Here is a 16887-nt window from a genome sequence, read left to right on the forward strand (position 1 = left end):
TGGCCCTCTGTCATGTTGGTAGGATACATCAAAACAACTAACCTAGAAAGGCTGTCACATGGCTTGTGCTCTTGGCAGTGTTGAGTTCAAGGACAAAGTCAGCATGTGTGTTGTAACCCAGAAGCTTGGCCACTTGGGCCCGCAGTGGGAGTAGCTGTTGCAGGATTACAGTGTTTTCCTAGTAAAAAACACCAAAAACAAAAGCAAATGATTAATTGGACCCAAAGCACTAAAAGAAGAGTTATTACAAAACTGTCAAATATTTTGAGGCCATCTTAACTGCTGGTTCCATGTCAGTGTTAAGATACATATATACATGAACATATGTACACATACATATGTATATGTATATATATGTATATGTATATATGTATGTATATGTATATATGTATGTGTATATATGTATTTTAAAAAAAATGACCTAATTTTATTCCTGAAATAATTTATAACATTTTAAGCCTTTAAAGATATGAGGTCTTAATAAACATTGAGGTACTGTAAACTTAGAACAAAAATATATTTTAAGGACTATAGTAATTGCTCATTTATTCTCACTGGTAGAACTGCACCAAATGTTAGTAGTTGACATTTTTTGATGTGCTTATTGTGGTTAAAAATACACAGCATAAAATTTACATATGGCTATTTTATGCACACACATACACACAGGGATATAAAGAAATTACAACCTTTTTGTGCTACTGATGAGAACATAAAATGGTACAACTGCTATAGAAAATTACATGGTGATTCTTCAAAAAATTAAACATAGATGTACCATATGATCCACAATTCCACCTCTGGGCAAATACCCAAAAGAACTGAGAGCAGTGACTCTAAGATCTATTTATATGACCATATTTACAGCAGCCAAAAGATGGAAGCAACCCAAGTGTTCATCAACAGATAAATGCATCAACAAAGTGTGGTACATACACACAGTGGAGGTTAATTCAGCCTTAAAAAGGACATTCTGACACTCACTTCAACATGAATGAACCTTTAAGACACTTATGCTATATGAAATATGCCAGTCACAAAAGGACAAACATTACATGCTTCTGTTTATATGAGGGGTTCTAGAGTAATCAAATTCATGAACACAGAAAGTAGAATGGTGGTTGCCAGAGGCTGGGGACCAGTGAGAATAGGCGTTAATGCTCAGTGAGTACAGAGTTTCAGTTAGGGAGTGTGATAAAGTTCTGTGGATGGATGCTGGCGACAGTTGCAAAACGTAAGTATTCTTAATGCCACATGCTATGGTCTAAATGTCCTCTTAAAGTCACATGTTGAAAATCAATCTGTATTATGGTGCTATTAAGTGATTGGGCCTTTGGTTAGTAATTAAACATATGGGCACTATGTTCACGAATGGATTAAGGCCACATAGAGCAGCTGGAGGGAAACAGCTTAGGCACTTTTCACCTTCCACCTTGTGAAGAAACAGTGTTTTCCCCTCCCCTCTGTGCATGTGAGCACATGGCAAGAAGGTCCTTCCAGACACTGCATGTCTGGCCTGGACTTTGGACTTCCCAGCCTGCAGAACTGTGAAAGTAAGCTTCTATTGTTTACAAATTGCCTAGTCTGTGGTGTTTTGTTATAGCAGCACAGATGGACTAACATACCACAGTGATCTACATTTAAAAATGTTTCAGAGATTTTCCCCCAAGTAAATGTTACACATATTTTCTATATTTTACATGCATTATAAACAAATAACATGATATTATTTTAACAATAAAAAAAAAAGTAAATGTTAAAGTAAAAGAAAACCAACCCTGGTATAAAATTACCAATTTCTTATGGGCCAATTTCTTATTTATTTACTTATTCATATATAAATTTTATTTTTATTGGCATACTATTGCTATGCTGGGGGTACACTGTGACATTTGAAAAGTTCTTAAATTCACCCCTTCCATCATTCAGCTTTATCACCTTCCCCCCCTTCTTAGAATAGCTTCAACATGGCTTATTTTTGATTTTCATCCATGAGCACATAGTATTTCCATCTTATATCATGGGCCAATTTCTAAGGAAGCTCACACACCAAGGTCAGACTACCTGGGTTGCTAGTTTGGCCCCTCCATGTCCTAGCTGCTGAACTTGAGGCAAATCCCTTCACTTGCTGGGCCTCAAGCTTCTCACTTCTCACTTTTCCCATTCCACGTAATTGTAGGGCAGCCATAACGATTCCAATGAGAATAAATGTCAGGGGCTTAAAAAACTGCTACCTCGTGAGTAAACGCTATGCTATTGCCTGGCATAACTGTTGTTATTTTAAAACAAAAGTGGAAACATGGAAAAGAAAAGCACATGTAACTCTTCAAGTTCTAAAATTAACTAGTTTGAATTTTTCTCCCATCTTTTTCGGTTTCCCCAGATCTTTTCTCTAGGCTGCCAACTTTCTCTAAATATTCATTCTCTCATTCTTCCTTTTAGTAAAGAACTCTGAGAAGTTGTCTTTTTTTGAGACAAGCTTTCTTTTTATAACCCAGGCTGGCTTCAAATTTGCTGTGTAGCCTATGCTGGACTCAAACTTGCAATCTTCCTGCTTCAGCTTAGAGCTCTGAGGTTTTGACACATGGTTACCTGGCTAACTTTCCCAGTCTTTCTTAAATCTATTTTAGCCCTATGACACTTAGCAGGACAAAGGAATGTGGGTGAAGTGATGAGTGAAATTTCTAGGTCCTCTCTTTATAGATGCTTGCCTTGCTTGCTGTGAACTGAAGGTGACAACAATGACCCTGGAAGTCACATATTGAGGATGGCAGAGCTGTTCTCCAGCTCTGGACCACTTCCTTCTCAAGCCTACTTTTTCACAGGGTCCCAAAGTAGACTCCACTAAATTGAGGAAGAGTGAGTGGGCTAGGCAAAACACAGAAGTCAGTGTATACGATTTGGCAGGAACTATAACCAAGAGGAATATTTGGATGCAGTTATTTTAACATGCACCTGATTAGAAGCAAACAGAAAAGAAGCTAAGTTTTTAAAGGAGTTTTATTACCAAGGATGACATAAGCCTGGCCTATAAAAGCCTGTGGTTATTTGATCCCTAAAGGAACTCACTCTCTCTCTCTCTACGTGCATACACACACACACACACACACACACACACACACACACACACATTTTTTTTTTTTGGTGGTGTTGGGTTTTGAACTCAGGGCCTCATGCTTGCTAGGCAGGCACTCTACTACTTGAGCCATTCGGCCAGCCCTAAAGGAACTCTCACACTTCGAACCTGCACCAGTAGGAATCTATACCAGCACTTCCCTAAGATATGGTCATGGAAGATAATAACGAAGAAAGAACTCCCTGTAGGCAAAACCAGGGACCAACTGATAAAGCAATTCTTGCCAGAAAGCAGACCCAAATAAATCCAATGTGCTAACCAAGGAACTTTGCTACAGTACAGAATCCTCATAATCTCTGCCTAACAGTTTTTGAAAATTGCTATGTACCTGTTAGATTTCCTATTTTCTCCTTCACCAAATGGTAGCTTTGTTTGAATGATGATTCTGCTACTAGTCCACCATAGAGGTGTGGGTCGGAAGCATGGGTACCTATAACTTCCTTTCATAGGCTGCTAAATCAGGACAAACTATGACTAGGGAGGACTGCATATCACTCAGAGATACTGACTAGTCTTTGACCTGAAGGCAGTAACTGGCTGGGAACTGACAAATGCTTCAATGAAAAAAAGACTGCTCTTAGTTGCCTGGATAGCCACAGAGACAGACAATGGTGGACCAGGCTAGTTGACTCTTGAGAACCCTTTTGAAATTCTTCCTTTTGATAATAAAAACCTCTAAGGCAAGCAAATGGCTGTCAACTAAAAACTACATTTCTCAGCTTTCCTTGCAGCTAGATGAGGCCATATGACGGAATCTGGGTCACTGGGATGTGAATGGAGTTGATTGATGTATAACATTTATAGGTCTTGTCCTTAAAGATGTGTCCTTATAGGTCTATGCTGTCTTTTCACGCTTTCCCAACAGGCTGAGGAATAGTCATTTCCAGGAATGACACTGGAGGTCACTTGTTGAGGAGGAGAGATACCTTACCAGCTCTGGACTGCTGACATAGGAGAGTAATACAACTTTCTAGCCTATTTACCCCATTCTAGTTTTATTAGAATTGCTTAGCCTGTGGCCACACCAACCAGAGTACCAACGAGCAAAGAAAAGGCTAACAGTGTTGTAGGGCTGAGGAATTAGGAGGTACACGCATACACAAACTGAGCTGCGTATCAGCAAAGAGAACAAAGCTATTCCTTACAATCTTTCCTTAAGAACAAAAAAAAGACAAACATTTATAGTACCTCTTTGCATCTTGAATGAAAAGCCATTTCCATCTTCCTTCTCGTTTCAGGGACACAACATTTCTTCATGACAGGAAAATAGTGTGGATATTTTAAGGTTATTTTATACTTGTCATCATTTGTCTTTTCTAAACTGTCAACGAAGTCATCAGGAAGAGCACCTGTGAAACATCATTTTCTCATAAATTGATTTTTCCACTCAGTATTAGTTTATTTAGAACCAGCACCAGGCCCTTAAGTAGCCCTAGGAATTTGGTGTAGTAATTGAAATTCAAGTAAAATAATGAAAATTCTTATAATATCATTTTGATTTTGTTGGAACAGGGGTGGTTGTGAGAGGCCAGGTGCCTCAGGAGATGGTAATTCAAAATATGACTAGCACCTGTGCAGATGGTGTTTTGATGGCGAGCAGGCAAAACTAAGCCAAAAAGGACCCAGAATAAAAGAGACTAATTTAAGTTACAATAGACGAGACACCACAGGGTAGAGAAACGTCCAGGCTCTAAAGGCTATTAAACACCAGCATAATTTACCAAGAATGATTGTGGGGAAACATTTATGAAATCTTCTCTGGACAGATTCTAGAAATAGTATACATTCTTAATAGGCTAAAGTCTAATTTTAGCTGCTTTGCTTGTCTTTTCTGTAGAAGGGGTGATGAAGTTAGGTATGAAATAATTTTTTAAAGAATTCTTTGAACTCTGGTTCAGGATTTTTATCTAAAAGCACAACAGCAACCTGTGAGGTGATGTTATTTGCTTAGATGACATAATTTAATCTAGCAAAATAAGAAAGCATGTACCAAGTTCAGCCTTAGAAAATACAAGGAAGGTATCATCCTCATTGAGGTTTTTGTTGAAGTCAATACAGAGTTCACTCATTCTTTTCTTCATTGATTTGATTTCCTGAAAAGAAAAAGGCAGAGTATTAATAGTGGAAAGAAACATTCATTTTTACTGCCGACAGTAAAGGAAGTCTCCCTTTTCTATGAAGACTGGATCTTGTTCCCCTCTTCCAAGAGCTGAGCTTGGTAAAGCAGCTTTTAGCAGTCACATGTCTTACAGAAAGACAAGACTGACCAAGTTTTAGAAATTAGTTATAAATGGGAAAAACTAAACAAATTAAGGCGTTAACAGTGAAAAGCAGTATCTGGCATACTGTACACACATGATAAATAATTGTTGAGTGAATGAGCAAATCTAGTAGCCCAGTACCAGGGAGCATACTCTAATCTCCAATTCAAAATTTAAATTTAGTAACAGTATCAGGTGCTGAAGTAAGCAAGGAGATAAAAACTGAGAAACTAATTCTTAGGTTGCTTTGGGAAAAAAGGTAATGGCTTAGTTTTACAAAGCTTTTGCAGACAAAGGTGATTTATAGACTCTACCACTGTACACAAACTATTAAGTGGAAGAGCAAAGGAAGCAATAAGGAGGAAACCAAAAGAAACACTTGGGTTGTTGTCCCATTCTTCTAACAATAGTGCATAATTTATTACATATTTACTTAAACCACTCTGGTTCTCAAAGTGGGACCCTGGGAATGCAGTTTCTTGAGAGCTCCCTCTAAAACTATTGAAATGCAAACTCTGGGAGTAGGGCGTCATAATCAGAGATTCAACAACTTCTCCAGGTAATTCTGAGGCACACTAAATTGGAAGCTACTGCCTAAACACCTGTCATTCAGTGTTGTTTTAGGACACCGTGATTATCCCCCACCCTCCTTTCACCTCTCCTCCACTCTACAGCAGACTTGTAGTTCAGATAGGACCTGATCCTACTGGAAGTTTCAGGCGCGTATCCTCATATCAGGTGGGTAACCATTCCACACATCCTTCCTTCAATAGTGACTGGTTCAGATAACCCAAGCCTGGTATTCCTCTGACTGACATTTGAAGAGAAGTATTAGGTAGGAGATTCAAAGAAATCATAAGGAAATCACAAGAAAAATGATGAAATAATTTTACTAATCTCTCCCATCCTGCTGCAAATGCAAGATAATGAAATTTACTTAATCTAAACTGGTTCTCAAAGTGAGGCCTTGTTGAGAAGCATGAGCTTCAGATGGGGGATTTAGGATTAGGCACAGTGCCACTATAGGCTCCAAGACCTGAAGGGAGATTTGATAGGGGTTTCTCTGGGTCCTTCTGGATGGTGTGGATTTTAAGATTCACTGGCATTTTAATAATAAAAGGAAGCCAGCCTTTGGATAACAGTAACACTGAAAAAGACAGAGTAGAGAAACAGAAAAATCAGGTGGCCAGTTACATCACTGTGCAGCTACATCAAACTAACTCATGAAGCCTGTCTACCTCTGGACCGTCCAGTTACACAAGCAACTAAATCTCTTTTATTGTTTAAAGGAGATTTTGCTAGGTGCAATCAAACACAGTTTAACTATTATAGTTTTCATGCCTCCAAGGATACTGACGACTGACCATGAAGTCAAAGGGGCAGGCAAGCAAGATCAGCCACCTTTCTCCTCTAATTATGATGAAGAGAGTACAAAGTGTTCATAGATAGCCATAAACCATGATGGCATCAAACAGCCAAGTAAAATTGGGTTTGGCTTGCTTCTGAACTTATTTCCAGTTCTGCTGTCTAGAAGAATGACATGGATTATACTTCCTGTCCAAGAAGAATGAAGTTAATTCTTCAGTCAAGTCTGGAATCTGGAAGTCAAGTCTGGAAGAATGCATTGGCTTTCAACAAAAGAAAAAGGTTGAGAGACACTTTTTAGCAGCTAATCTCTCCTCATTTAAGGGACATACATTAATCATAGATTGTTCCGTTCCAAAGCTCTCCATCAGTAAGGATTTTACTATTAATGCCTTATCTCTGTTCGACCAAGGGAGGGAGAACACAAATCAACTATTAAGACCGGGAACTAACTCTTAGTGAACATAAAGTAGAGCAGCACACATGAGTAAATACAATCCAGACAGGATTAAAGAACACTGAAATTAGATTGTCAGTCAGTCACCATGAGGTTAACAGGAGTTGTAGGACTTAGAGCATGGAACACAAATGCATGTAAATGGATTTGCATTACAGGTTATGTTATTACAACCCATCTGTTTCCCTGCTTCCTGGTTTTTGTTGTATTTTGGTTTATTTATTCATTTTTTTCCAAAACAAAAAGGAAACATAAACTAACATTCTGTACTTGCTCTGGAAGATGGAGTCCATTCCTTTTTCCCATTTTAACTGACTTTTCCAAGTATCGTCTGGCTTCAGGCTTTATCTTCTCCAAATCACAGGTTTCCTGAAATTAATAAGCATGACAAGCATTTCTATTGCAACAGTGCATGGGTAAAGTATAAACTATGGAGCCAAAGCAAATTTATTTGTCATCTCTGTTGGGCTGTGAAGCACAAAGGTGATTATGAGGCAGGCCCTTTTGAAGACCTAATTTCTTTTATGCTTTGGTGAGCTTCTGTTCACTTAAAAGAGAAAAATTAAACAAATAAAAAGCTACCCAGAATTTCCTAGCACTGCCTCTGAGTCCAGGACGTCTGTACCACTGGATTATGCATTTGCATAATCTCATCCAGAGCATTCTTTATGGCTGAGTGGTCTTTTTCACAAAACACATTTCTTATCGCGAATCATCTGGATTTAATTTTCTATCATTTGCTAACCTGGTTCCACTCAAGGCAGAAATAGAAATGATGGGGTAAATTCTACACAAATGCAGAGTGGGACTCTTTTGCCAATATGCCAAACAAGGACAGCTGGATAAAACCCCAGCAAAAGGCTTCCAATACTTCAAAAATGCCTTCCTGTCACTTGGCAAGGGAGATCAAGGGACTCCAGCAAGCTGCACATGAACAAGTATCTAGGGAGAATGAGTCGGCTTTGCACAAAGGAAGAAAGCTGCTGGCAATCAGCGTCTGTGTGCAGCAGCACAGCACTCGCTCCAGAGCACAGAGGGCACTGGAGGAGAGCGGAAATTCCCCAGCCTCAGCAAGGGAAGAAAAATGCCTAGTTTCTCCAAAATAAGTGGCGTATCTGGACGGCTGGTCAGTTAAGTGTCCCTAGGAGGAAACACAGACCTTTGCAGGTGTAATAGATTCAGTTTGGGTGGGAGCCAAGGAGGGCCTTCTGTCACTGGAGCCTTACGGACCTCCTATTGGTTGGACGCTTTCCATGAAGGACCAGAGTTGTTCATCCCTGAGCATTCCTAATTTCTCAACTAATTAGATCTTTAAAAGGATTGTGTTTAGCTTTAGAGATGGTACTTTAGCTGGTGGGTATTGTGGTGCACACCTGTAATCCCAGCACCCAAGAGTCAGAGGCAAGAGGACTGTGAGTTCCAGGCTAGCTTATACTCCACAGCAAGACCCTGACTCAAAAAAAAGATGGCATTTTAGATTGCCAATGCTAGGCCGATACTGTAGTAATTTTCTAATTTTTAAAGCTTTTATGAAACCCCAGCAGCACAGCAACTAAGAGATAGCATAGATAAATGGGACCTCATAAAGCTAAAAAGCTTCTGTTCATCAAAAGAAATGGTCTCTAAACTGAAGAGAACACCCACAGAGTGGGAGAAAATATTTGCCAACTATACATCAGACAAAGGACTGATAAGCAGAATATATAGGGAACTTAAAAAACTAAATTCTCCCAAAACTAATGAACCAATAAAGAAATGGGCAAGTGAACTAAACAGAACTTTCTCAAAAGAAGAAATTCAAATGGCCAGAAAACACATGAAAAAATGCTCACCATCTCTAGCAATAAAGGAAATGCAAATTAAAACCACGCTAAGATTCACCCGTTAGAATAGCCATCATCAGCAACACCACCACCAACAGGTGTTGGCGAGGATGCGGGGGAAAAAGGAACCCTCTTACACTGTTGGTGGGAATGTAGACTAGTACAACCACTCTGGAAAAAAATTTGGAGGCTACTTAAAAAGCTAGACATCGATCTACCATTTGATCCAGCAATACCACTCATGGGGATATACCCAAAAGACTGTGACACAGGTTACTCCAGAAGCACCTGCATACCCATGTTTATTGGGGCACTATTCACAATAGCCAAGTTATGGAAACAGCCAAGATGCCCCAGCACTGACGAATGGATTAAGAAAATGTGGTATCTATACACAATGGCATTCTATGCAGCCATGAAGAAGAATGAAATGTTATCATTCGCTGGTAAATGGATGGAATTGGAGAACATCATTCTGAGTGAGGTTAGCCTGGCCCAAAAGACCAAAAATCATATGTTCTCCCTCATATGTGGACATTAGATCAAGGGCAAACACAACAAGGGGATTGGACTATGAGCACATGATAAAAGCGAGAGCACACAAGGAAAGGGTGAGGATAGGTAAGACACCTAAAAAACTAGCTAGCATTTGTTGCCCTTAACACAGAGAAACTAAAGCAGATACCTTAAAAGCAACTGAGGCCAACAGGAAAAGGGGAACAGTACTAGAGAAAAGGTTAGATCAAAAAGAATTAACCTAGAAGGTAATACCCACGTACAGGAAATCAATGTGAGTCAACTCCCTGTATAGCTATCCTTATCTCAACCAGCAAAAACCCTTGTTCCTTCCTATTATTGCTTATACTCTCTCTACAACAAAATTAGAAATAAGGGCAAAATAGTTTCTGCTGGGTATTGAGGGGGTGGGGGGAGAGGGAGGGAGTGGGTGGTAAGGGAGGGGGTGGGGGCAGGGGGGAGAAATGAACCAAGCCTTGTATGCACATATGAATAATAAAAGAAAAAGGAAAAAAAAAAAGCTTTTGCTGCAACAAAGAACAGAAAACTATTTCACTTTGCCTACCAATAAATAATTTGTGTCACAGTACTAAAGAATTTGTTGTATATACATTACTCAAAGTTTCCTCTGAGTTTGTCCTCAGTGCAAGCAAAGAACATTTAGACTCCTTTTTCCATAATAACTTCCTGTGTCCCCGTGGAACTTGTGAGTGTGTTGACATGACTGGGGTTGGAACTTTCCCTAGCTGCTCTTGGCACCTCAGGCAGCAGGTGCCTGGAATAGGAAGAAACCCAGAATGCCCAGGGAGATAACTGTGCCATGGGCTGGCTCCCTCAGGGACGGCCAGCAGTTCAAGTTGCAGTGTGTGATGAACTGGGTTCATCTAGGCTGGCTATAACAGTGCCAGGAAGTCTGTCCTAAAGCATAATGCACGGCAAGAAGAGTTTCTAGATAGTACAATATTGGGAGTTGTAAGGCTGGGAGAATCCAGGCTTACTGGATTCTGTGTGTGTGTGTGATCCGTGGTAAGCAGGGCTTGGCAAAGGCTGGGTAAGTTGTGAAGGACCCAGGCTGAGATGCTGAGCAGGGGACCGGCCAACAAGGAGCTGAGGCATACAGCTGATATCTTGGGTCACATTTGGCCCTTACCTTAGGACAGAGGCTCATCACAGAGCCCCAACAGCTGCTGTGAGCAGAATCAGAATTCCTACTCCATGGCCGTGCTGGGTCCTGATGGGCTCACACACTAGATAGGCCTGAATGTGCCACATGTGTAGGTAGCAGGGCTTCTTCAGGAAGCCTGGAAGTCTACTTAGGAGAGTAAATTCAAATTCATCGTCTAGATGAAAATCAAAACTATTTACTCTCAAAATAGGTGATACAGCTGCAAACAGGTAATAGGATATTTTGAGAAAAATCAGCCCTGAATTAGGTCTAATTAAAACACCACAAATTAACATACTGAAATAGTTAACTTACCACAAAAATGACAATTAATAGAAATCTGACTCAATTATAACCACACACACTTGCAAGTCAGAATCTGAGGTCTTGGGAAATCTCCGGAGGTCTATGGTAGGAGAGAGACGCCTCTAAGATGCGCTGGTTAAGCACATTCCGAGGCCAGAGCTCATCACAACATTCTCCTTCATAATCCCCTGGTGGGGGCAGAATTACTGCAGAGGATTTTCTAGGAGAGAAGTGGTAACACTTCTAGACAGCTTTGCTGTAATTACACCTTCTTTCCTGAACAAGAATTTCTCCCTGGAATCTGAAGCAGGCCACAACCCTCTTGAAGTGAAGTTTCTTCTCTTTAAAGGGGAGAGGGCTGAAGGAATTCTTAAATTTATATGATCTGACAGTAGGCACCCTTATCTTAACCTCTGTGGTGACAAGATTTATTTCCTCTTAACTTCCTCCATAACAAGAGCTTTTATATAAATGTGTTAGTAGTTCTCCCCCCTGCCACAGGTATGCTTACAAATTCATTTTATAGTCAAGAAAACTGACATTAAATGATCTTCCCAAGAGGGGGAAAAGGGAATATAATGGAGGAGTGAACTTTTGCTCAAAGGACACTGTATGCGTGAATTACCACCATGAAATTGCCTCATATTATTAATGTAGTCTAATCCAAAAATAAAAGAAAAATTAAAAAATATTTTACTATACTAAAATAAGAAAGATCTTCCCAAGATCACTTAGCACAGAAATAAATTCTTTGAACTTAGTTTATTGTTTTAAAATTTTTGTAATAAAAGTGAGAAATTTCCTTAATTTTTCCCCAAATCCAACCCACATTCTGACTCATGACTTTGTCTTTGTCACAAGATCTCCTGTTTCCAGTTTCTAATATATGTAAATAAAAATTTATTGCAGTGGGATTTTCTGTATTGCACATACTGGATATACAAAGTAGAAATTATAATGTTGAAAAAGTCTGAAAATTGAGATAGTCTCTTCCTCTGAATGTCACTTAGAAATGGATTTACAGACTCAGTATGCTAAGGAAATAAAAGACATCAGAATGTGCTATTAGAGTCTATTTCACAAGTCAAAACAGAAAAATAACTTGTTTACTTGTTTTGTTTGCAGTTTAGCTTCCTCTTTGTTCTTTTCCCCCTTACCCATGACACCAATTGCTAGGTTTTTATCCTACTCCTGTAAAGAGGACGTCCTTGTCAGCGGCCTGCATGGCTAGGCTAGAGGACGCAGGTGACTTGACTGCTGATACAGATGTCACATGCCAGCACAGTAGTCACAGCTTTCACAGGAGCCAAAGTGAAGACACTGAACTGGGCACTACATTGCACGAAGACATAGTTAATTTGGGACCAGTTCAATTCCAGTCAACATACATTTACTGAGTTCCTATTTATGCCAGGCAGTAGGAAACAAAAGATGAATATCCTTGAGGAGTTTGAAGTCACATTAGATAGGGGTTATAAAGATCTATTAACAGACAATGTCAAATGGAGTGTGAGGAAGAGTTAAGTTCTTGGATAAAAGGAAGAAACACAAAAGGGGTGCCTGGTCAATGGGGAAACTAAGGCATGGTAGCTGATCCCAGGCTTTTTTTTTAGACAGGAATATTTAGCCTAGATAGGCCTCAAACTCATGATGCTCCTGCCTCAGCCTTCCAAGTACTAGGACTACAGAAGTGTACCATCACGCCCACCTGGATCTCCAGGCTTTTAAAGACCTGTCAAAATTTATACATTTCAGTAGTATGGATTAGGATGAATGCCTGGACTTACATATTTCAAAATCAAGAAAGCATGGTAAATAAAGGGAATTAGCCTGCAAATTAATTTTGGACATAGTTTTTTGTTTTCTTTTGTTTGGTCATGGTTTTAAGGCACTGGCTCTTATACTTCAATCTGGCAATGGTTTTTCATGGATGGGTGAGTAAGAAAGATCACATAAGGCCTAAAAGCATTTATATATACTTGGGCTGGGGGGTGTAGTTCAGCAGGTAGAGCAAGTGCTCAGCATATGTGATGCCCTGGGTCCTGGGTTCAGTGCCTCATACTGAAAAAAAAAAAAAGAAGAAAAAGCACTTATACTTAATCCTTACCAGCATTAAAACTTCTGAGATGAATTGATGAGACCAAAAGCTGCTGCTCTGAAAACATAAACATATTACAATAGACCACTCTATTTCTCAAATCTAGCTTGCATAATGCAATCTCTATTTCACCAAAGACTTCCTCTTGTGCATTTATTACTCAGCAGGACACTAAAATAAAATATGTCTGTATTATTTTATCATGAACAAACTGTACACTTTTCTTACCAATATGACTAGAAAGAGTATGTGTGAAACTGATTTCTGCTGGCTTTTTGAAGACTGACTGAAAAGCTTTTGTTAGACCTGGGAAGTGCCAAGACCCATGGCCAAACTTGCTAGCTTTTGATGTTTGGCCAATTTTTTAGCAATAGGATGAGGAAATTCTTGTTTTCTTTTTTCTTTTGGTGGGGTTAAGTATACATTTGTCAACATTCTATGTAATAGTTGATATACACAAATAAACATGACTCTATGTATGTAAGTTATAAAGACAGATCAACCCTTCACTTGTGAACCAAGACAGTAACAGCACAATCACACTGTAAATACAACAGGTAACTTCTGCAAAAGGTATCTGCTTTGAATTTTGAGGTAAACATTTTTCCAGTTTTACCATTTATGTGTGTATTATTTTGTTTTTCAGGTTTAATAAAAATGACATCATGTTTATGCAGCACTTTGCAATTTCTTTCATTGTTACTAAGACTGAACCATATTATTTCATGGTTGCTACAGTTTATGCATTTCAATGCTATAAAATGTTCTCTTGCATAAATGTACCCCATTAGAATCATTTTCTTGCTCATGGAAATCTGAGCTATTTCAGTGTTTTGCTACTGCAATGTTGCTAGCAATATTTGTTCAATTTCACCTGTGTACAAATGCAAAAGTGTCTCTAGGTAAATAGTGAGGTGGAAAGGGTTGGCTAGGTTGTAGACAATTTATGAACAACTTTATAATACTAAGTTTTTCATCCAAATTAGTTATTAAATTGACAAGTCTTACTACCAGTGCATGAAAATTTCTACTGATCCACATCCACAAGGATACTCTGTCAGACTTCTTAAATTTTTGCCAATCTCATAAGAGAAAAATGTAGTTTTCATCTACATTTCCCTAATTACTAATGAGGCTGAGCATCTTTCCACATGCTTAATTGCCATTTGTATTTCTTCTAAATTACCTTTTTTTGGTGGTGTTGGAGTTTGAACTCAGGGCCTGGTGCTTGCTAGGCAGGTACTCTACCACTTGAGCCACGCCTCCAGCCTTTTTTGCTTTAGCTATTATTCAATTAGGGTCTTGTGCTTTTGCTAGGGCTGGCCTCAGCCTATGATCCTCTTACTTAATACTGTCAGTGTAGCTGGAAACTCAGGCATGTATCACCACGCCCAGCTTTCTTGCTGAAATGGAGGTTTTGCTAACTTTTTGTCCAGGCTGGCCTAGAACTATGATCTTCCCAACTTCTTTCTTCAGAGTCACTAGGACTGTAGGTCTGGCCTGAATTATCAATCCATGTCATTTGCCCTATTTCCACTGGGATGATTCTTTGTTATTGACTGCAGCCATTCTTTACATGTCGTAGAATGCTTTGGTACTGTAATGCTTTGAAATTTTCAATTCTTAGCATTTGATGTCTATTCCCTTTATGAACAGAAGTTCTTCATTTTTAACAATGTCAAGTTTATCCTTATATTTTGTAATTAGCACTTTTTGTATTTTGTTTAAGAAATACATCTCTAGCCATAGGTTACAAACCATATATAAACTTCTGAAGCTTTAAAGTTTAGTCTTTTAAGAACTTAATGCACTACGAACAGTTTTTCAGTGCGTTTTGAGCAAGAGATTTAGTTTTACCTTTTCCCACATGGCTAGCTTGTGTTTCAGCACCAAGTGCTGAAGGCCTGCCTTCTGACGCTTCTCAGTTTGGTTCCAGGAACATTTTAGTAGTGCTTACTTTGTCCCAGCCTTCTGGTAGAGGAACAAAATAAAATCCTTATACTCTAGTATAATCTCTTCCATCTATTTAGTCAATAATTAGTTATTTTGGAGCATTTGAAACAGGACTACAAATTAACTGATACTCCCCAGACTGGTATCTCTTAAATCTGGGCACACTGTAGCGAATGGCCATCTGTACTAGTCAGCTTTTTGTCATCTGAAATAATCAAGTTACAGGGAATAAAGGCTTACTATTTCAGAGGTTTCAATCTGTGCTTAGTTAGCTGTGCTGCTTTTTGAGCCTGTGGCACAGAAGCTTATAGTGGGAAGCATACGGAAAGAAAGCTGCTTATCTCCTGGAGTCTGGCAGGCAAAGAGAAAGACCGGAAGGTCCTGGGGTCTCAATATATTCTCTTCAGGGGCACACCTCCAGTGACCTAACCTCCTTCCGCTAGGCCCCACCTCCTAAAGGTTCCACCACTTTCAAACAGCACCACAGGTTGGGGACTGTGCCTTCAACACACTTTGGGGGCATTTAAGAGCCAAATGTAGCATTATTCATTACAATTATGACAGTCATGCTATGTGACTTCTGAGACAGGTCATAAAATGAAAACAGGTTCAGTACAGTTTGATGGAGCACTTACATTGGAGTTCTTAGTCTCCAGCAAAGAAGTCCTACCACCCTGATGCTACCATGCTGTAAAGGATCCCCAATGAACCACACAAAGAGGCCACGTGGAGATGTCTAGTGCAATGGACTGGACTACAACCTCTTAAATCCATTTGCTGAAGCCCTAAATCCCAATGGGACCGTATTTGGAGATAGGGGGAGGTAATTTAGGTTAAATAAGGTCAAAAAGGGTGCGGTCCTAATCAAAAGGGATTGGTGGACTGACAGTAAGAGGAACAAGTATGTACCCTCCCCCAGGATCTACCACGGAAGAGCGATGGGGGCACAGTGGAAGAGGCAGTCTGGAAGCCAGGTGCTCTCATCAAGACCTGATAATGCTGGCACGCTCACCTCACACTGCCAGGCTCCAGGACCGTGAAAAAACAAATTCCTGTTGTTTAAGCCACTTAATCTATGGTATTTTGTTATGACAGCCCACACTGACCAGGATATCCTGAGACGAGAGAGACAGAGAGACAGACATGGGTAGCCATGGGCTGCTTCAACCCAAGCCATCCATGCTCGTCATACAAGTGAGACCCCCAAGTCAGAACTGCCCAATTGAACTTCTTCCTGTGAAGTGTAATTTCATACTTCTACTCATTCAGGGCTAATGACAGGAGAGCGAGAGTAACATTTTATATCCAACCTGGATAGTACATTTGGTTACTGTCTACCCTGGTGGCATCCTAGGGATGCACTGTCATTCGGAGTACCCTCGTTTTAGTAGAGTATGCCTGAAATTGCTGACTTCATATTAATTTCTTATTTATCCAGCTTAATGAAGGCTTTATGTGTTGCATCATGGTTGTCCTATCTCCTTTGCAGAATTAGTAGAGAAAAACAAATACTTAAGAGAAGACCTGATTTTTTCTTTTAGGAATGAATGGGATGAGATTTACAATTTATTAAAGTGATCCTAGCAGAAAACTGATATTATAATTCAAGATTTTGAAAAACATTGCCTGAGTAAACATGACTATCTCTCAAGGAAGGTGTTTAAAAGTAACTAAATTCACCTTAGTTTCAATGTGAAAACAAACATAATAGTTAATTTTCATTATTCTGATACAGCCTTAGAGGATCATAAAAGTGTTCCACAATAACCCACAATGGAGCAATGCATGAGAGTAATTGCTCCATTGG

General features: G+C 39.5%; 1 protein-coding gene across 5 annotated transcripts in view; it reads right to left on the reverse strand.

The window, feature by feature from the left end:
- The window catches only part of Nln (neurolysin), a 103395-nt gene that overhangs the window by 35654 nt on the left and 50854 nt on the right, over positions 1 to 16887 (reverse strand). For all 5 annotated transcript variants that reach the window (XM_020165924.2, XM_074077385.1, XM_074077386.1 and 2 more), the window contains 4 exons: positions 7481 to 7588; positions 5127 to 5229; positions 4325 to 4485; positions 43 to 178 (listed from right to left, as the gene is read on the reverse strand). In XM_020165924.2, coding sequence (XP_020021513.1) covers positions 43 to 178; positions 4325 to 4485; positions 5127 to 5229; positions 7481 to 7588 — 508 coding nt within the window. The remainder of the gene's footprint in view (positions 1 to 42; positions 179 to 4324; positions 4486 to 5126; positions 5230 to 7480; positions 7589 to 16887) is intronic.

Source organism: Castor canadensis, chromosome 6 (assembly GCF_047511655.1).
Source record: "Castor canadensis chromosome 6, mCasCan1.hap1v2, whole genome shotgun sequence".
NCBI lineage: Eukaryota > Metazoa > Chordata > Mammalia > Rodentia > Castoridae > Castor > Castor canadensis.